Source organism: Nicotiana attenuata, chromosome 2, assembly GCF_001879085.1.
Source record: "Nicotiana attenuata strain UT chromosome 2, NIATTr2, whole genome shotgun sequence".
NCBI lineage: Eukaryota > Viridiplantae > Streptophyta > Magnoliopsida > Solanales > Solanaceae > Nicotiana > Nicotiana attenuata.
The window spans coordinates 3557898-3579606 of record NC_031990.1 but is presented as its reverse complement, the minus strand read 5'-3'; the positions used below and the strand labels follow the sequence as shown (position 1 = coordinate 3579606).

General features: G+C 33.7%; 3 protein-coding genes and 1 non-coding gene across 6 annotated transcripts in view; 2 read left to right on the top strand and 2 right to left on the bottom strand.

The window, feature by feature from the left end:
• LOC109243172 ((E,E)-geranyllinalool synthase) lies at window positions 1361-9978 on the top strand. The gene is made up of 11 exons (XM_019410085.1): window positions 1361-1709; window positions 2333-2525; window positions 3069-3295; window positions 4171-4413; window positions 5260-5489; window positions 7037-7152; window positions 7274-7372; window positions 7857-8078; window positions 8194-8323; window positions 8412-8663; window positions 9272-9978. The coding sequence occupies exons 1-11, from the start codon at window positions 1361-1363 to the stop codon at window positions 9806-9808; spliced, it is 2598 nt and encodes an 865-aa protein (XP_019265630.1). The 3' UTR covers window positions 9809-9978.
• Window positions 14162-16202, top strand: LOC109243159 (caffeoylshikimate esterase). Of its 2 annotated transcripts, XM_019410070.1 has the most exons (2): window positions 14162-14565; window positions 14779-16202. In XM_019410070.1, the coding sequence occupies exons 1-2, from the start codon at window positions 14253-14255 to the stop codon at window positions 15216-15218; spliced, it is 753 nt and encodes a 250-aa protein (XP_019265615.1). In that variant the 5' UTR covers window positions 14162-14252; the 3' UTR covers window positions 15219-16202. The 2 variants fall into 2 exon arrangements, with proteins under 2 accessions (XP_019265615.1, XP_019265610.1); XM_019410065.1 differs by having other exon boundaries at window positions 14162-16202.
• On the bottom strand, window positions 16421-16492 carry TRNAQ-CUG. Its single transcript has one exon. It is a non-coding gene; the product is annotated as a tRNA-Gln (tRNA).
• Window positions 17511-21709, bottom strand: part of LOC109243146 (helicase-like transcription factor CHR28) — a 13402-nt gene continuing 9203 nt past the window's right edge. For both annotated transcript variants that reach the window (XM_019410050.1, XM_019410057.1), the window contains exons 8-12: window positions 20671-20801; window positions 20356-20577; window positions 18666-19253; window positions 18374-18583; window positions 17511-18098 (exon numbers count right to left, since the gene is read on the bottom strand). In XM_019410050.1, coding sequence (XP_019265595.1) covers window positions 17994-18098; window positions 18374-18583; window positions 18666-19253; window positions 20356-20577; window positions 20671-20801 — 1256 coding nt within the window. In that variant the 3' untranslated portion in view covers window positions 17511-17993. The remainder of the gene's footprint in view (window positions 18099-18373; window positions 18584-18665; window positions 19254-20355; window positions 20578-20670; window positions 20802-21709) is intronic.

Genomic DNA, 21709 nt, shown 5'->3' with positions numbered 1-21709 from the left:
ATAGTAAAACCGCATACTCTAACTAGTGGTCTAGTTTTGATAGCCGAATGTTGGTTATTAGCAGCCTTAAAGAAACACAAATACTTTTCCACTACCGGTTCAAATATAATTGGTTGTTAACAACTTTGCCTAATTAGTAATTACTATACGTATTTGCATGGGCATTTGAAAATTAATTAAGCTACGTACGTGTAAAACGTTTAAGAGCAGTCCGTACTAAGAACACTGACAATGCTTGAGATTTTGTGGTGGAAGTTTGTTTTGACTTATCATGCGTAGGCCCACGAATTCCACATTTTGAATCATAGACAACTCGTGCTAGCAGATTAGCTATAAGTTTACTAGGTTATTACTCTCTCCGTCTCAATTTATTACTTATAGTTACTATTTTGGGAGTCAACTAGTTGTACTCTTTGACTATATTTTTCATATATATTATAATTATTTTAAAATATAAATTATTATGACTTATAGTATTTTTGAGTATAAAAATTTTATTTTGAATTTTTTTAAAAATCTATATCTAATTTATGGTCAAAGTTAAAAAAAAAAAGGACCCTCGAGATTCGAACCATGAATAACAAATTGAGACGGAGGGAGTAATTAATATTGATCATATAATTTTAACCTGTAAATATCATACAAGTAATCAAATCGTCAAGCGCGGATATAATAAATAAGGTATGGGTTCATCTTAACCTACTAACTTTCTTTAAACCCTTGTATGTATTTTTTTTAAAAAACTACTAAAGAGGAACAAATAATAGATTTCGAATCCAGTAAATTAGAGGGATATGGTGAATCTAATTATGAATCCTTAAAGTTCAAATCTTGTATCTGCTTGTGGTAATAGTGTATATATTTTGTATCTGCTTGTGGTAATAGTGTATATATTTTTTACACGTTTTTGTTGCATAGAACTATAACTTAGAAGGGCATTCCGGTGCACAAAACATCTCCCATTCGTACACAGTCCAAGGAACGGCCGCACCGCAAGGGGTGTGATATAGGCAGCCTAGCTACCCTGATGCAAGCATCAATAGTTGAATCCACTGCTCGAAGCCGTAACCTATAGGTCATACGGAGATAACTTTACCGTTGCTCCAAGGCCCCCTTCTACGTAAAACTTGTATCAGTGGCTGATTCCACTGCTCAAACCCTTAACCTAGGTCATACGAAGATAACTTTACCGTTGCTCGAAAGTCCCCGTCTACGCATAACTGATCAAACTATTTTCATAAAAAGAAAAGAAGCTATCATTTCTCTATAAATAGAACTAGAGCCCTTGCATACTCCAACATAAGTATCATCTCCAGGAAAATCAAGACATAATCTGTTAGCTTTTCTCTTTGCCATTCTCATGGATTCCTCATCAGTCTCCTCCATTGAATCTCTAGTCAATGAGATCAAGAAAGATATGTTCTCAAACCAAGAATTTAACACTTTTGTTACCCCAATATCTGCCTATGACACTGCTTGGTTGGCCATGATTTCTTATAATAATCAAGAAAAAGCCACTAATGATCATTCTTTTTCTGGCCCTATGTTTGAGAGTTGTTTAAATTGGATTCTCAACAACCAAAATGAGCAAGGATTTTGGGGAGAATCCAATGGTGAAAATCTTCCTACCATTTATGCTCTCCCTACTACTCTTGCTTGTATGATAGCACTCAAGAAATGGAATGTGGGTGAAACCAACATCAAAAAAGGTAAACCAAACTATGAAATTACTATTATTGTTACATGTATCTATATCTATGTTGCTCGGATTCTCAAAAATATCGTCGGACCTGTGTTATATTCTCAAAAATGCATAACTGTTGAAGGGTCCAACATAAACCAGGCGACATTTTTGGAAGACCAAACAACATGGACCTAGATTAATTATATGGGTTTCTTGTCCTACTTTTTTAATTAGCCATCTACTCTAATTTTTAATCGACATGCAAAAGAGAAAATCATATTATCACCTCGACCTTTTGAATGAAAAGTGTTAGAAATATGACTGTTTCGTCTAAAAGTTTAAGCTCTAGAGCTTCGTTTTGGAGATGAGTGGCGGAGAGCTTTGAACACATGACTTTTGTTTGCTCTGTCACTATGTTGAAATGTGTAATCATCGTATTATCTTAAATACTAAACTGTTAGAGAAAGTATATTTTTACGTTATTATATCTTCAACACCAAATTAAAGTCATGTTAGAGAAAGTACATTTTTACGTTATTACATGAAATCAAAATAAGTTAAGTTTATGTTTTCCAACTAATTAAGATAGAATTTATTATTATTTAAAATATTTGTTGAAAAGATTACTTTCATGTTGTGATTTTTCAGGTTTGAAATTTATTCATGCTAATACGGAAATACTTCTGAAAGAGAATTCTCAACAATTTCCACGTTGGTTTACCATTGTTTTCCCTGCAATGGTTCAACTTGCTAAATCAGTAGGCCTGGAGATTATTTTTGTGAATGGATCAGAAAGATTACTTTCTGACGTGGTCATGAAGAGGAAAGTAATTCTTGAAAGGTGAGTAATTAAATTTTCTAGAGTAACTCAAGGGAGGAGCTAGAAGCCCGAGTAGGCGAGTACTGGTTACGTCGAACCCATTAGCTTTTATTCAAACAATATATTTGTAATTAAAATTCGTTAGATATGTACAAATATTAAATTTAAAATCTGATTATTAGTACTTGAAATTATCGTTTTAAAATTCAGAACTCATAGAAGCCCGTCATTTAACATGACGTACGATAAAGAAAGATGTGTCTCTCCTAAACAAGATAGTAAAAGGACGAACAGGATATTAAATTTTGCTTTTTTTGTTCTATAGTTATTTGATGTGACATGAGCATGTAGGGGGTTCAAGAATTAATCCATCATCTTTTATTAAAGAACTAAAATCACTTGTTTTGGTTTTTCATATCATATTGCATGGAGGATCTCGAAAGATATGAGAAATCTCACTAAGTTAAAATTTATGATCTGTACACTGACCGTTTAAAAAATATTTACATCAGACACTTAATTAAGATTTAAGTTATATATACTGATAATTGTTTTTTTTTCCAGTGAAAAGCTAATGGATGTGACAGCAGGGCATGATCAACCTCTTTTGGCATATCTAGAGAGCTTGCCAAATTATTTTGTGGATCAAAAAGACCAAATCCTAAAACATTTAAGTGAAGATGGTTCTTTGTTTCAATCTCCCTCTGCTACAGCACAAGCATTCATGTCCACAGGGAACCAAAAATGTCTTGAATATCTCATGTCCATTGTTCACAAGTGTCCAAATGGAGGTTTGTCAAATATTTTCCTAAAATATCAACTTTGTTATATTATTTAAAAGATTGTAAGTACTAGTATGAGCCAAGGATTTACCGTACACAGCTTCTATACCTGCACAAGGTAGGCAGAGGCGGACCTATGGCTTAGGTCGAGGGGTCACCGGAACCCGTAAACTCCAACGGAAATCTTGTACATATATATATGTGTATACCTTGAAAATGGTTAATTTAATTCACTTGGCACCCTTAACACTAAAAACCTTTAGGGGCCACTGATTGAACAGAATATTGTGCCTCCATTGTATTAAATTCCTAGGTCCGTCTCTGAATGTAGGGGTAAGGTATGCGTATAAACTGTCCTCCCCAGATTCCAGTTCTGGATATACTGGGTGTTTTATTGTTGTTGTTGTTGTTATTGTAAGTGCTAGTAATTTTTTTGATAATGCATGATAGAGTCTAGATTAGCTTGTGTCTATCTCAACTATTCAAACTGCTTACTTGTTTAACTCATATCAGCATCAAAAACAGATTTAGAATTTAAATTTGATAGACTCATATCAGCATCAAAAACGGATTTAGAATTTAAATTTGATAGATTCAACCTTCAAAATTTTTAATAATAAACACATTGGGTTCTAAATGTAATTGTCAATTATTAAAATATATATATATATATATATATATATATCATCTCAGAATTTTGAGCAAAATATAAGCTTCATTTGTCTCTAACCAGCACAAATACTAAGTAACTATATATACCTATCTAATTTTAAATAGATGAAAAATGAATCACCTAGCATTTTTTGTCTCTAAATTAAACCTAATCTTTTATGATTTTTTGTTCATTTTAATGACTATTAAAATAATTTTACTCTTTTTTGCAGTACCTTCAAGGTTTCCAGTGGATGAAGAGCTAATAAATCTTTGCATGATTGACCACATTCAGAGAATGGGATTGGCTAACCACTTTAACAAAGAGATTGAACAGATTCTTGGCCAAGTTTATAAGAATCAAATGAATAACCAGAATGAGTACTTATCAGAAATAAGTACTTTACCTGAGAGATTATACAAGGACTCTTTGGCTTTTCGACTTCTCCGTTTGCAAGGCTATAAAATAAATCAAGGTTTGTTTAGAAATTAAAAATATTATATGAATGTATTTGGTAGGACGAAAGTTATTTTTCAAAAAAATAATTTTCGTTAAAAAATCAATGTCTAGTATAGTTTCTTTATTATTATCTTTATTTTTAATTTCATGTTACGTTCTCTAACTAGTATTTAGATATTATATTATCTAATTTAGCACTCAAACATATATAAATTTTTCAAAATATATGTTTCATTCACCAACCAAAGACAAAGAAAAATATCTTTTTGAGAAAACATATTCCATGCAAGATTAATATTGTCCTACCAACACACTTTATTATGTGTGTAATTTTTCTTCTTCTCGAACCAATGCACTTTATTATCATGTGTGTACTATTTCTTCTGCAATAACTAGTGACCTATGAGGAGGGAGTTTAATTTGAGAGCAAAGATAAAGTTATTTTTGTGTAATTTATAGGCCACGGGTTCAAGTTGTGGAATCAGCTACTGATGCTTGCATCAGGATAAGCTATTTACATTACACCCCCTTGGGGTGCGTCCCTTCCCCGGACCCTGCGTAACCGCGGGATGCTTTGTGCACCGGGATGCCCTTTAATAACTAGTGACTTATAGGAAAGGAGCCTTGTAGCAGCGATAATGATGTCTCTGTGTAACCTATAGGTCACGGTTTCGAGCCGTGGAAACAGCCACTAAAACATTAGTGGCTGTCTGTCTATGTCACACCTCGCTGTGATGCGACCCTTCCCCGAACTCTGCGTGAACGCAGAATATCTTGTGCACCGGATTGTCCTTTTATTTATTTTTCTGCAATAACTAGTGAAATTTTAAGAAATTTTTTTTTTTCTTTTACCCCATGGCAGGAAGTTTTTGTTGGTTTGTTCATCAACCGCAGATAAGGGCCTACATAGAAAAGAATCAAGAACGTTTTACATATGTGATGTACAATGTGTACAGAGCTACAGATCTTATGTTCAATGGAGAATCTGAAATGGAGAAAGTACGATCTTTTGCCAGAAATTTTCTTGAAAGTTCAATGGAACTCGTGAGCAATGAGGACAACTTATTACTACTTCCTTCACTTCAAAAAGTGGTAACTATCAACTTTGTACCTTTTTTACTTTTGATGAGGAAAATATATAGCTTTAGGTTAAATGTTATGCAGGCTAGAAAACTTACTGAGTTTAAGATGATACCTTATTTATTAGCCCGAAATTAGAAATGGAACTAGGGTTTTAGCTATTGGTTCGGTACAATTTAATAGCTTTGACCAAAACTATATATTAGTATTAAAATTATCCAGAATTTAGTAAGTTATTTTTTAAACTTAAACTTCTAAATTCGCCTCAATCCGAAATATTGAAACTATTACCAATGTATAGTTAGGTGCTATTTGTACATTATGCCTCTTTACAATTTAAGAAAATAATATTTTTAGATCTCTTATGTGTAAAAAGTAATTCTTTACGTGTAAAAATAAATCTATCATATGTATAAAAAAAAAAAAAAGAGGTAGAATCGTAAAACTAAAAATAATGTCTAAAGAGCTACAAAACAAATTCACCCGTGATTTACCGTATAAAAAGGACAATGAATTGGGTCCACAAGTTCCCAATGTAAGTCCTGTCAATTAACACGTGATTTTTATGAAAAACGTCTTCGTACTATATACATAAAAGTAGAAAGTATTAATGAGTCATTCATCCATTTATTTTTTGTTATTCCTTCCGGTTCACAGTTTAATTTGCTTTTAGCACGCCCATTAAGAAAATATTAAATTTTATATAAAAATACCTACTATGACTAAACTACCCCTATTAAACATTTAATGTGAGGAGTAAGAAAACTTTTTAGGGATATGTACATAGGGAATATTTTGTAAAAACAAATTGAATTCTTTCTTGATTACATAACTGGACACTTATTTTGAACCAAAATGAAAAAGCAAATTGGACACTTATTGTGAAACGGATGGAGTATTAGTTATAAGTTGTGCTCCCAAAAGCCAATACAAAGGAAACTAAACCTAACTACATGCTATTACTAGTATTAATAATTATAAGTTGTGCTCCCAAAAACCAATACAAAGGAAACTAAACCTAACTACGTGCTATTACTAGGGAAACTAAACCTAACTACGTGCTATTACTAGTATTATTCCCTCCGGTACAAAATAAGTGATTTTTTGGTCTTTTTCTTGTGGTCCAAAATAAGTGATTTTTCCAGATTTCAAGAATGAATTAATTATTTTTTTCTTACATTGTCCTTGGAGTAAATAGTGTTGGAATATGTGTTAAGACTGTTTATGTGAGATAGTAAAGGTTAATATGGTCAATTCCATTGCTAATTAATGCTAAAAGGTAAATTTCTTAATCTGTGTGAAAACATATAAAAAAACACTTATTTTGGACCGGAGGAAGTAATAATTATAAGTTCTGCTCCCAAAAACCAATACAAAAGGAAACTAAACCTAACTACGTAATATTTTCTTTCAAATAATGACAAAAATGTGGATTTAAATTATTGAACTGAACAACAAGACGTGCCAATACATAATATTTTCTTTCTATCAATTAAATAGATAATTGTTTGTTTAATTTTATATGACATGCTAATTTTGTTATTCTTTTTATATAAAAGATTGAGCATGAGTTGAATGTTCCATGGGTTGCTCGACTAGAACATCTTGATCACAGATTGTGGATTGAATTAAGCCAATCTCTCCCTCTTTCAATTGGAAAATCTGCAGATTATTGGTACGTATATTCTATTTCATATGCTTTCACAATTATATTGGTTACAAATATCATATATTATGGTCAATATATCAACATCAAATTTAAATGTGACAATTTTTTCCTTAATGTAACTCATTAGGTTGTCTTGTCTGCACAATGACAAATTGGTGAAACTAGCAGTGCAAAATTACGAATATCGACAGTCAGTTTACAGGACAGAATTGGAAGAACTCAAGAGGTACAAACAGAATTTTTACCATATTACCATATAAGATATTTAACTGTTACGTCACTTAAAAGATAATTAAATTAATTATCTTAATATGTGACATTAGTAACTTGAAAAAATAAGATAGATTACAAAAGTAGAAAGTTAAAAGCATAGATAGCGTAAAAAAATTTCAGTATTCATGTATATGAACTAAAACTATATTATGGGCCTGTTTGTCCATAGATTTTGTTTCAGAATAAAAAAACGTGCTTGTCCATTAAATTTTGTAAGTCTTTGGAGATTTTTCGGGAAAACTTCTTTCCCTACTCACAAAACTGCAATATTTTTTTTCAAGTGAAATGCATGTCGAGGCATAATTTCAAATTCCAAATACTATTTTTCTACTCTTCATACTACTTTTTTTTTAATTATAATTTTTATGTCCCCACTATATTACATTAATATGGTCATTACATAAGGTTAATAATTAATTTTTTTGGATAATTTATAGGTGGTCGAAAGAGAAAGACCTCGTGGACATTGGATTTGGGCGAGAGAAAACTACATATTCCTATTTTGCAAGTGCAGCTAGCAGCAGCAGTTTTCTACCTTTTGATTCTTTTCTTCGATTGGTTGTTGCAAAATGTTCCATAGTTATTACAGTTGCTGATGATTTTTATGATGAGGAAGCCTCTTTAAATGACTTGAAAATCTTAACCGACGCTGTACAGAGGTAATTACAGATAAATCTCTGTGATAATTGTTAATTCGTAACCTAGTAAAATAGTAACTAAACTGTTATCATATACTTATGTTTCACTAATTGCGTAAAAAAAATATTTACATAGGTGGGATGGAAGTAACCTTGATGGCCCTAGTAAGATCATATTTGATGCACTCGATGATCTTGTGTGCGATGTTGCTAAGTTGTACCACCTTCGACACGCAATCGACATCACTTCAGAACTTCGACGTCAGGTAAGTTAATGTCGAAATCGAACACATAAAGTTTAAATTCTAAATCGGCTGACTTTTATGTTGCGAATAAGAGTTGTTGTTTTAACAGTGGCAGGAGACATTTCTTGCATGGATGATGGAAAGCACGTGGAGTAACAATGTAGCCATGCCATCTAGGAATGAATACCTAGAAATTGGCATGATATCAATTGGTGCACATATTTTGGTTCTTCATGCTGCTTCTCTTGAAAATCCAAGTTTGCCAAGGGAAAAACTTAAGCCAATTGATGGCCAATATGAAAATATTACAAAGTTGCTTATGGTCACCACTCGTTTGTTGAATGATATCCAGAGCTATCAAGTAAGTTCTATCTCAGCTCACAATAATTTATTATAGTTATTTCATTTTATACCATAGGAACTTAGGCCGTGGCGCACAGGGGCGGAGCTACAGCTTCGACAACGGGTTCGACTGAACCCAGTAGCTTTAGTCAAAACCCTATATTTGTCTTAAGAAATTTATTGAATAGATACAAATTCTTACTTTGGAACCCTGTAACACAAAAAAGTTAGAATCCCGAACCCAGTAACTTCAAATCTGACTCCGCCTCCGGTGGCACATATGATTTTAGGAAAGTGATGTCGGCTTATTATCACAATTCAATCAGCACATAAATACAAAATTGAGATAGGAACTTAGGCAGTGGCAGCATATGGTTTTAGAAAAGTGGTGCCGGCTTATTTGTCACAACTGTGACCAGGAGGTCACGGGTTCAAGCCGTAAAAATAGCCTCTTGTAGAAGTGCAGGGTAAGGCTGCATATAATAGACCCTTGTGGTCCGGCCCTTCCTCGGACTCCGCATATAGGAGGAGCTTAGTGCACCGAGCTGTTCTTTATAATAAACAATAAAGAATCAATATGAAATATGAGTATTAACTTTTGTAAGTGCATGATTTATTCATATGCAGAAAGAATGTGAAGTAGGGAAAATGAACTACACATTACTTCACATGAATGAAAATCCAGGGGCACAACTTGATGATTCAATTGAATATGTGAAAGAGATTTTGGCCAACAAGAAGAAAGAATTTCTTGAAAATGTTCTAATGGATGGATTCAATGATATGCCAAAGACATGCAAACTACTTCATCTTTCTTGCCTAAATGTGTTTCACATGTTCTTCAATTCTTGCAATTTATTTGATACCAAAGCAGCAATTCTTGAAGATATAATGAGAGCTATTTACATTCCTCTTCAAGAACAAACCTCAATTCCATCATTAAAAACTTCTCCAATTTTAACACCTCAAGAAAAGAAGAAGAAGAAGGAGAAGAAGATTGAGAATATTCCAACTAAAGTTTCTGCTTGTCTCAATGGGAAAAACTTCAAACATCAAGTTGGCATTGGAATAAGTTTTGTTGGAAGTAAAGCTCCTAAGAATCATCCTTTTGGTTGGAATACAAAAGGATTTGCTTCACAAAAGTTAAGTTCATGTTTCATATGATTCCTTAGTAATTATTCTTTACTTATATTACTATTATTATTCTTGTATGGTACTATGTAATATTGTAGTTAAAATAAAAGAGACTTGGAGAGTCCCTCATTGAAAGTGTGATTGTAAAAGCAACTCTTTTAAGATTGTATTAATGATACTATATTTCAAGATTCTTTTTATGTTGTTCTTTAGATTCATTCCTATTCAAATTTCTAACAGTTATTGAGGAAGTTAATTTCTTAGTCGTTTGTGAAACGACCAAGAAAAAAAAAAAAAAGACAGCCCGGTGTACAAGGTATTTCGTATTCACGCAGGGTCCAGGGAAGGGCCGCACCCTAAGGGGTGTGATGTAGACAGCCTACCCTAATGCAAACATTAGTGACTGCTTCCTCGGCTCGAACTCGACTTGCAAGTTGATTACAATATATAGCAATTGTTGGCTTAAATTTAATTATAACTTGAGTAATTAAGTTGGCCTGCAACGTAATTGCAACTTGTAGTAAGTTAATATGCAAATTGAGTAGGTTCTACTTGATTACAATATGGAGAAAATGACTAGTTACTAATTGGTTATAACCACAGCAGAATTTTATTGAGCTCGCAGCTTAACTTTTTCTATCAAAGTTTAGAACACAAGAAATGTTTAGGGGATATATATTAATCCCATATGAGAATAGTTAGGTAACTTACAAACGCAATATCAATATTATTATTTTGCTTAAAGGAAAGTACTATTTAGCTCAGTTTGAAACAAAGCCCAAAGCTCGGTCCATGAGGAGAAGTCCAAGACCTTTAATTTGGGTGAAATTCAAAAATAGCCAGATTTATAAGTGGTAATTGGAAAATAGTAACAATTTTAAAAGTAATTAAAATTTAATCACTTTTCATACAAAGATAAATCTGAACGAAAACACTGTTCAAAATCCGAAAAATATTCCAGCATAATATACTGGAGTTCGAATTTTATACATGTGAACTTCCAGCATAATATACTGGAGTTCCAGTATAATATACTGGTCCAGCATAATATGCTGGAAGTAGGGGTGTTCATGTTTCGGTTTGGATCGGTAAAAGAAACCAAACCAAGTAAGTCGGTCTTTCAAATATTAGAAAACCAATTAAGTCGGTTTTTTCTCGATTCGGTTTATGTCAGGTTTTGTCGGTTTTTCGGTTTTTTCGGTTATTTGTCGGTTTTTTCTTAAATATAAGACATACACTACCAAACACATATTCCGGCCACCATATTTTCAACGTAACACTATCAAATTAATTGCCTTTTGAGAAATCTACTATTTACCAAGATATATTGATGATAATTGAATCAAATAGTGATGAATAATTTAAGGACTCAATTAAAAATATATTATTTTTAACACGAAATAGATTCTTACACTTAACAAAAGAAAACTACCAATCAAACTAGAATGTAAAGGTAAAGAACTATGCTAAAAGTGCAAACTATTAACATTTACCATAGTCGGTTTGGTTCGATTTTTTTCGATTTTTTCTGATTAAAACCAAAACCAAACCAAATTTGATCGGTTTTTAAAATTCAAAACCAAAACCAAACCAAACCAAAAAGTATCGATTTTTTTGGTCGGTTTGGTTTGGTTTTCGGTTTGGTTCGGTATTTCGGGTTTTTATGAACACCCCTAGCTGGAAGTTCATACACAGGTGCCCCAATCTCCAGTATATTATGTTGGGGCTTTTAGTGTGCTGGAGTTCCAGCATAATATGCTGGAAATTCAAACACAGGTGCACCAATCTCCAGTATATTATGCTGGAACTTTCCAGTCCGAAAAACTAGCTAGCCCGTGCTATTTTCAATTCTAATTTTGAAACTCAAAAACTTGGGCCTTTAATCAAAGCCACAAATAATCACTTCAGCCTTTGTTTTAATAAATTAATAATTGGAGTTTGCTATTTATTATATTTGAAACTTATGTTTCAAATTTGAGTCTATTTGGAATAGATTTAGGCATGGAATGGTACGTTGGATCGTTGACATTCAAAGAATAAATTTTTACTTTTGGGAAAAAAATCAATTAAAAATCTAAACAGAAACGTCTTAAGTGCATGCAAAAAATTATTTGAACTTAAGTCTTAAGTGCAAATGTATTTTTTGCACCTGAGATGGAAACGCCGTAGGATGCATTGCAATCTATTTTTTGCATGCATTTAAGACGTTTTCGTCTTATTAAGGTGTATGCCTTTGAAATACAATAATCTATATTATATTAAAAGGAGAATAGTTTGCAATGTGATTAAGTCAAGTAGCGCTTTAAGAATAAAACGCATGGCAAATTAACACAAAATAAATAGTAATAATTTAGGAAAGACTTAAGATAAAGGTAAAAGGATAAGCATAAAATATAATGTATTAATTGTGTATCACATTCGAAGATTTTGGCAAATCTTTATTTTTTATTGGACAAATAAATGCCTAAAGCTATGGGATATTGTAAATCTTATTTAAATCACGTTTTACTACTTTGCTGCTTTAATTTTAGGAATTTAAAAGTGTATGCAAGAAATATATATTTGAAAGGGTAACTTTGAAAGAATTTTGTTTCTTCTTTTGAAGCCTACGGTATTTGCTTTTTACTAATTTGACTTTGAGTTTCTATAATATTGTTAACTTCTCGGAAAATAGAAAATTTATAAACCAAATTCTAAGAGAATATATATATATAATGAAAGTAGAGGACAAGATATGAATAATTTTATGTTATGAGTAATGCAATATGTATAAAAAATTAAAGAAAAAAATATGAAAATAAATAATTTCAATTAGAAATAGAAGGATAAAACTCAATTGATTTTGAGAAGATAAAGTATTTTAAATAATCTCTCTCTCTCTCTCTCTCTCTCTCTCTCTCTCTCTCTCTCTCTATATATATATATATATATATATACATATACATATACATATATCAAAGAAATAAAGTATGTATTGTGGTTAAGCCAAATGACAATCTACTAAAGCCACTTGAAAATTTGGGACAATATTTCTAAGTTTATTTAACTTAAATTAAAATATAAGATTTATTTTTGAATCGGAATAGAAAGAAAGTGAATATTTTTGTAAAGATATTGTCTGCCCTATCTTACTAAGTAAGATTTTTTTTTAAAGTTGAAAGATAAAAACAACACCTTTATCTTAATTAATTATAAAGATAAAGTATTATCGAAAATATGATGAATTTAACATTAATATGAACACTAGAATAAGAGTAAATAAAATATTTTATTACAAGAAAAAAACGATATTTATTTATAATGTTTATAATGGAATGAATAATTTTAAGTTATGGGTAGTTCAATATGGACAAGAAATTAAAAGATACAAATAATTAAAAGTATAGAGATATATGGAAGGATAAGACTTATTTGATTATTGAGATGAGAAAGTTTTAAATAATCTACATATATATGTCAACGGAATAAAGTTTGCATTGTGGTTAAGGCAAGTACCAACTTGCTATAAAGCCACTTGGTAATTTAGGATAATATTTATAATAATATTTAATTTATCTATCTATATCTGTATTATATTAAAAGGAGGATTAAGACAAATTAGATTTGATCAAATTTAACTTATGGTGGGAATCAATGACAGTACAATAATATTATTAAATAAATAATTCAATAATATTTAGCATTCTCTATTCTTCGTCTCCTTAACTTTTGAGCTTGATTGGGCACGGAGACGAAAAATAGGGGTGCCTTAGAGTTTAAGCTATGAGAGAAGACTTTTGAACTTGTGGTGTAAAATGAGGCACATATATTTTGTGTGGCTATAAATCATTGCATAAAAGTAAATTATTTCCAAATAAGGAAAGACGTCATTCTTTTTGGCACTGACTAAAAAGGAAATAGGTTCACATAAATTAAAACAGAGGGGTATTAGTATGAGACTTATTGGAATTTGAGATAAAAAATAAAGTAATAGTAAGAATTTAGCTAAAATAATAGTATAATTTAATATGCTCAAAGAAGACATATCACAGCTTGACATGTTCAGTATTTTTTAATATTGGCGCCGAAACAAAACGCAAGTACTAAAATCTAGGGGTTGGTTGTCACAAATATATATATATAAAAAAATAAGTTATCCACTACGAGATTTGAGAAATAATTTCATATTATGCTTTTTTATTATTAATATTTAATTAATAATTATATGAAATTTTTATCTGAAAGATTAATATTTTAAGATTATTTACACATACATCAAATAAGTTAAATTACAATTTGATATGGTTTGTGTCCGCGCATTGCGCGAGTACTAATACTAGTTGTTTCAAAAAGAATATATTAAAGAAAAAGGACTTTATTTAAAGAGAAAAAAGAAAAAGAACAAAATATTGGCCTATCCTTTTTGAGTCTTTTCATAAACCAAGCAAAGATTTCCTCCACACAAAGGGAAGATCAAGAACCCTATCTGCCTATAATGGAGGAAAAGCAAAACAACAAATCTCTTCAAACCCAACTCTATTACTGGGGAAATACTCCAACAGAACAAGATTACTATAATCTCCAAGGTATCAAATCTACTAAATCTTTTTTCACTTCACCAAGAAACCTAACCCTATTCACAAGATCATGGCTACCCTCTGCAAAAACCCCTCCACGTGGCATCATTTTTATGGTACATGGCTATGGAAATGACATCAGTTGGACATTTCAAGCAACCCCAATTCAGTTAGCCAAAAATGGTTTTGCCTGTTTTGCCCTTGATCTTGAAGGTCATGGCCAATCACAAGGTCTTAAAGCTTATGTACCTAATGTTGACTTTGTTATTGATGATTGTTTGTCTTTTTACAATTTTGTACTAACCCAAAATCCTGAATTTCAAGATTTGCCTAAATTCCTCTATGGTGAATCAATGGGTGGTGCAATTTGCCTTTTGATTCACTTAAAAAGTCCTAGTATGTTTAATGGTGCAATTTTGATAGCCCCCATGTGTAAAATTTCAGATAAAGTTAGACCAAGATGGCCAATTCCGCAATTCTTGACTATTCTTGCAAAATTTGCACCTACTTTGGCTATTGTACCAACAGCTGATTTATTGGACAAATCTGTAAAAGTCCCAGAAAAAAAGATTATTGGTGGGATGAATCCTAATAGGTATGTTGGAAAACCAAGATTAGGTACTGTACTTGAACTTTTACGTGTGACAGATTATGTTAGTAGCAAATTATGTGATGTGAATTTACCATTCTTGATTTTACATGGAAGTGCTGATGTTGTAACTGATCCAGAAGTGAGTAGAGAATTGTATCAGTTGGCTAAAAGCAAAGACAAGACACTGAAGATTTATGAGGGTATGATGCATTCTTTGTTGTTTGGAGAGACTGATGAAAATGTTGAGATTGTTCGTAGTGACATATTGGCTTGGTTGAATGATCGGTGCTGAGAAATCTGTACTTGAGTTCTATTCATAGCTAATTCATATTTGTCATATTTCTAGTTCATTAGTTTGTGACATACTTGTGGTTGATGCAAACTTTAGAAATATTTTGTCTAAGATTGATTTAGATTGGATTATCAGTATTTTTCAGATGGCAAAGCTTTCTATGGAGAGCAGATATAAAGATTGCATATTTGCTTATGAATGAATCTTGGATGAATCATATGCTCAGTGTGATCTTTTCCTATTTGTCTCGAATTACGCGAACCTACACATATTAGTACAGTATACCAGGATTCCCAGCCAGGGTCACACGTGCAAGTTTCGTTACATGTGGCTCGTCCGTGCTTTTCAGGGCGCTGGATTGTGACTCAGGATTGGAGAAGAGGGTGGAACTGCACACACTTCTGTGTTCTGAGCATTGTTCGAGTGACTTCCATATTAGTACGGGAACCTACACATTAGTACAGAATACCAGCATCCCCAGCCAGAGTCACACGTGCAAGTTTCGTTACATGTGGCTCGTCCGTGCTTTTCAGGGCGCTGGTTGTGACTCGGCATTGGAGAAGAGGGTGGAACTGCACACACTTTTGTGTTCTGAACATTGTTCGAGTGACTTCTATCTTTTTTAGCTGAGGATCTATCGGAAACAGCCTCTCTGTCCTTTCAGCCTCTCTGCCCTTACAGGGTAGGGGTAAGGTTGCGTACATTCAACCCTCCCCAGACCCCACTTGTGGGATTGGGTTGTTGTTGTTGTTGAGCATTGTTCTAGTGAGTAGACAGCACCTATAAAGCAAAGCTTTCTTAAAAAGGCAGGGCTGGTTCCTTGGTGGCAGAATTATCTAGTTCTGTTTCGACGGAATTATCAGGTACCCGCTGGTGGTATATAGCAGGTATCTGGGAGAAGCCCAAACACCACTATTAAAAAGAACATGTTTATGCTTAATGGTTCTGACTATTTTGAAGCAAAAGAGTTATGTGTACTTTCAATCTAATCCATATCTGTGGCTTGAGATTAAATACTACACTTACACTACAACTTCATAGAGTTGCAAATTAGAAAGTATTGAATTTCTGTTTTTCTTTTTGGGATGAGGAGAAGAGGGTAATATTCCCTTTATGTGCCCTAATTTTGTTACTTTTATGGCTGAAACATAATTTTGTGCACTTTGACAAAAAAGTTGATGTACAAATTTTGCAAAAGGTAAAGGTCCCACCGAGATTTGAACTCGGGTTACTGGATTCAGAGTCCAATGTCCTGACCACTAGACCATGGGACCATTTTTGTTTACCTATTTCGTGCTCAAGAATATGAAACACACTCACCCCACCTCAATCCACCCACCCCACCCCACCTCAATCCACCCACCCCAACCAAAACACAAAAACCAAAAAGGAAAACTATTTCCAAATTGCCCATTGCAATTACTCCCCATAGTTTTATCGTCCTTATAATGCATTTCTTATAAATATTTAAATGTCTAAAAGATTTACATGTTAGAGAAAGGGCAGTCCGCTACGCTGAGCTTCCGCTATGCGCAGGGCCCGGAGGAGGGTCGGACCACAAGGGTCTATTGTATGCAGCCTTACCCTGCAAATGTTAATTACTTTCTTACATTTTGTGGTTGGTCCACAGTTAAAAGAAGTATATAAAGTAGAGATTTGGATCGTTTAAGCGACCGTACCATGTTGGTATCTCATACTGTGATCTTCACCATCCTCCATTAGACATGGTGACGCATTGAATTCTTAAAAGGGAAAAATTTGTGCCCAAAGCAAACACCATCATACACCTACTAATAACTAGCACATCAAACAAAAAAAGAATTCAAATCATTTTCTAAATGCATATTTTCGTTTTGCTCTTTTTCTTTTTTGATGGAGGGGGGAGACGTACCGCTATTTATCGCATAAACAATTCTTTCATTACTATTAATGCATAAACAATTCATCAAAAGACTGATTCCGGTCCCCTAAAGTTAGAAAGCTGGTTAGACTACAATCTATGCCTATCGAAAGAGAAGTCACGAAAAGCAATCCATATGATCATTAAAGATAGGCTTGTATTATAATCTTCGCATAACCAGCATGTGAACCGAGCGATGCCTTAATGTACAACCATATTTGTTGTGTCCCCTACCTTGACTTGATTGTTAAACACCGTCAGCCATTTAAGTTTTCAGCACAGGGAGGAACCACAATGTTATAGAATAGAATTGGCAGGATCCTAGAACTTTACGTCCAAGGTATAAGCCACAGTAACACACAAGCAATTTATAGAAAGTTAGAAACTTCAAATGAAAAAGAATTGCCCTGACGGCATAGTTCTGTATTAAATTAAATTTGAAGGTGAAAATTTACAACCCAAAAAGCTAGAAGTAATATACTGTCTAGAACTTAAGCTACTAATACATTGTACTCCTAAGTGTCCTATCCTAGAAAAAAGAAACATGGCAGAAGCCACAGGAACTATCATTTACATCTTCTAAGCAAAGAATCTACAGAGACTCATCTAAAGTCTCATCCTCATTTGGGTGTAGCCGACTAAAATCCAACCTCTGCACAAGGTAACCAATAGCTATAAAAAATGGATCATATGAATCTTTGAAGGTATTCTCAAAATCATTGTTTAGTAAGGTCATCTTTTGTGTCAATACTATGGACCTAAGAACCAAAGCCTCAATTATGTATGCTGCTAAACCAGTTTCCAAATAAAAAATTTAAGACAGCCCAAGCTGGCTACATTAAAATGTCAGCTTACTGCAAAAAATGAGATGCTGATTAAATCTTGAAAAGGTACTCCAAGTCCTCCACAGTGAGACGAGTCTGTCGGCTACCAGTCTCATCCTCTCCGAATGCAGAAGCAACCATTTCTCTTTTCTTTTGCTGTGAAAATCGGTGATACCACATTAGAATTCTCAAATGTAGAGGAAGTCAGAAACCAGCAAAGATGCAGAAAAGGAAACCGCAAACTGGACTATGTTTGAACTACGACAAGTAATGAAACCCAGTGATAGCATATGCTGACATCCAAGTCCTTCAGCAGAAGATCATGACTATCCATGTTTATCATTATATTGATAGAAACACTTTAGGCGTGTTGCAAATTTACGATGAAGTACGAACAAAAAGCTTTAAAAAAAATACAAATAAAGTAATACCTGAAGAGCCAATATGCGATCTTCAACTGTATCTTTTACAGTCAACCGCAAAACTGAAACAGGACGGGTCTGTCCAATCCGATGCGCCCTGTCGATTGCTTGATCTTCAGTGGTAGGGTTCCACCAAAGGTCCAAGAGAAGAACATGACAAGCTGCAACCATGTTCAGTCCAAGGCTTGCAGCTTTCAGAGACATAATCATGACTGATACCTGCGTAAAGCTTCAATACTTAGTCCTGGGATTTTAAGAAGAAAAAAAATATTCAACACCAAAAAGATGGAAATGTTAAAACCTCGGGAAGTGTGTTAAAATCTTTCACAGCCTTATCTCTAGCAAGAACAGACATTGTTCCGTCAAGTCTACGGTACTGAATTGAGGAACTCTTCAGACAAGTTTCAAGCAAATCCAACATCCCCGTCCACTGAGAAAAGACAATTGCTTTCTCTCCAACGATTGTGGTTGTTGTATCTTTGGAACTTGTATTCATCCTAGATTCTCCTGCATGATTATCACATTTATTTTCTGACGGAGAAGTTCCTTCATCATCTGATCTTGAAATGCAGTCCCTCAGAGTGCAAGTCTTCGATTTAGACAGAGATTGCAGCATCTGAAGAGCAGCTTTAATCTTGGATGAGTCATATGGGCTACAAATTGAACTTTCAGCCACTTCAGAGCCAGCACAGTCAGGGTTCTTTTGCAGACTGGGCTGATCAGATAGAGAATCACTTAACATTGCTTTAGAGAAAACTGAAGAAACGCTCAGCTGAGTTTTGCAAGCTGATACAGGACACTTAGTGTCATCGCCGCTTAGATGTTCACAAATACACTGATTGCAAAAGACATGTCCACAAACTGTTACAACAGCATCTTCAGGGGGGTCCTACAAGATTGTTACCAAAATGCATAAGGAGGTAAGGAAGAAACAAGGAGATCCATAACAGAGAAATCCAAGACAAGAGAAATAAATACTGTAGTAAGAGATAGATCAAAATAGTAAAGTTGCAGACAACTAGAAAACTTTATAGGCTGAAATGATTACTTTAAAACTGGTATCACATATTAAAAGCAATTGTTGTTGCAACATTTCTCTGATAACCTGTAGTATGTAATCAACCAAATTGTAAGCACTATTTTCCAAATGTTATTTCTATTTTGCCTTGAACAGAGCAAATCACTTGAGCATTATCAAAGCAAGTTCAAGTTTGTAACTAGAAATGGCAATAAGTTATATTAGCTTAACAAAGGCAAGCACCACTATTGGTTGTATCTCACCATTAACCTCAAACATTGCAGATTCTTAATAGACGACCCAGAACAGGGAACAAAGATATTAAAAATGCTACAATCATAAGGATAAAAACCCATTACATATAATAATGATACTTTTGGTGTTGATGTTTGCAAATTGCATGGAAAAAAACCAAAAAGACCCCGAGTCCCAAAGGCGCACGGTTCGAAACTCGGAGGATGCCTCTCTACCCTCTCAACTTAAATACCAGCCCGTCTACTCTTCTCCACTTAAATGCAACAAAGCATCATCGATTTGAGTGTCTTCTACATGGAAGTTAAGTTGTAAAAATTCTAGTTGTGGATCAGCTTCAATGTTAAACTGAACCATGCATGCATTTAGCAGAGCATGAATGCTTGAACATGTAACATTCACAAATTTATCCTTAGGCTAATATAGAACCTGAAAGTAGTAGCTTAAAACCCCAATACTTTTGGTTCACTCTTCCTTCAAATTAGACGAGGAAGTATCATCAAAAAATAGAGAGTTGGTAAAAACATTTAAGTTCAATGGGGTTGTTTCTTTTCAGGGAAAAGCTGAGGCGGATAACAGTTGATCAGAGAGCAAAAAGCTAGAGGTGACAATTTAAAAAACCACCAAAAGTATAAAGTCGCCAAATAAGGAGCAGCAACAAAAAAAGGAGTAATAAGATTGACATAAACATATATTAAAGAAGAGTCAAGTGATAACATACACTGCAAATGCCACAAATTGCTAAAGAACCTTCCAAACAATTCAAAAGATCAGTTAGTTTCTCTCGCGGTAATTTCTTGGCCTCCTCAATAGATGATCTCCAAACAGAACCAGAGTTGGACCCTCCAACAAGAAGAGGGTGATCACAAGCTTGTCTCAGGCGTAAAAGCATCAGCAGTATGTTGACATAATTTTGTTTGACTGTCCCGGCAGCAGCATATTCCTGAATTGTCCATAAATTGATATGTTAAGAGAAGAGAAGAATTCAAAAGCCAAAGTTCTTGAAGACTGGGTATAAAATATCGTCTAAACATACAGCAAACTGAGCACGTGATTCAGCTTCAAGTCTGCAGTAGAAATCTCGTTCCTCGTCAGTAAAATCAACTTTTCTCAGTATAATTCGTTTCGGTGGAAGGTTGATAATGGGTTCTCCATCAATAAATGTACCTGATCAGAGTAAGACAGCGTTAATCCTCAATATAGAAATTTAAGAGTTGTGCACTTAAAGTGACAAGTCAGACATGCAAACAGTACAACAGTAAAAGTGGACAATGACCACCAGAAAACCAAGTTGAGTTTGTCATGTTCATTACTACGAGCATCTCATAGATACAAACAGCTGACTAGCACTTCATTTGAAAATCTAAGCACACATAGCCAAAACGAGTCGAACAAAGCTGCAAGTCTAAACATTAGTGCGTAACATGTTAAAGATAAGAACAATAATTGGGCTCAGATGAACCAAATAGACCATATGATCCTTCTCTTTTCGAAGAAGAAAAAGAGAAACTTTGAAATTATTTTAAAAAAATAAGCATAATTCCAAGAACGAATCTGCAACGCATAGGAGAGCAAACAGGGAATAGAGGACTAACTTATACCGCAAACAAATGGTAACGCACCAAGAAAGTCCTTAATGTACAAACTCTATTAGGACGCATCTCTAAAATTTACTATGGACAAAAGGTCCCTACTAACATCTGCACAATGCACAGAATACAAGGAAATTTGGAGTAAATCACTTACATGTTCCCAACTTATGTTGGAAGCTACAATTTCGCCCTTACCTATCACTTTGTCCCCAAAGCATCATCAATATAACATTTTTAATTTTAGATGATCCTAGCCAGAAGCCAAATTGGTGCTAAATCATAGTAAAACATGATGATTTACAAGTGTAACTTTGAAAAAACACTATACCTTAACAGTTAACTAAAAGAAGTGAAAAGGAAAGAAAAAGAACAAAATTTGCTTTCTTCTATGTCCCGCCAAACCCACCTGTTTTTCGCCCATCCCATTTAGCTGTATGGTTTTGAAAATCCCAGCATCCACAACCCCATCCCCCCCCCTTTTTT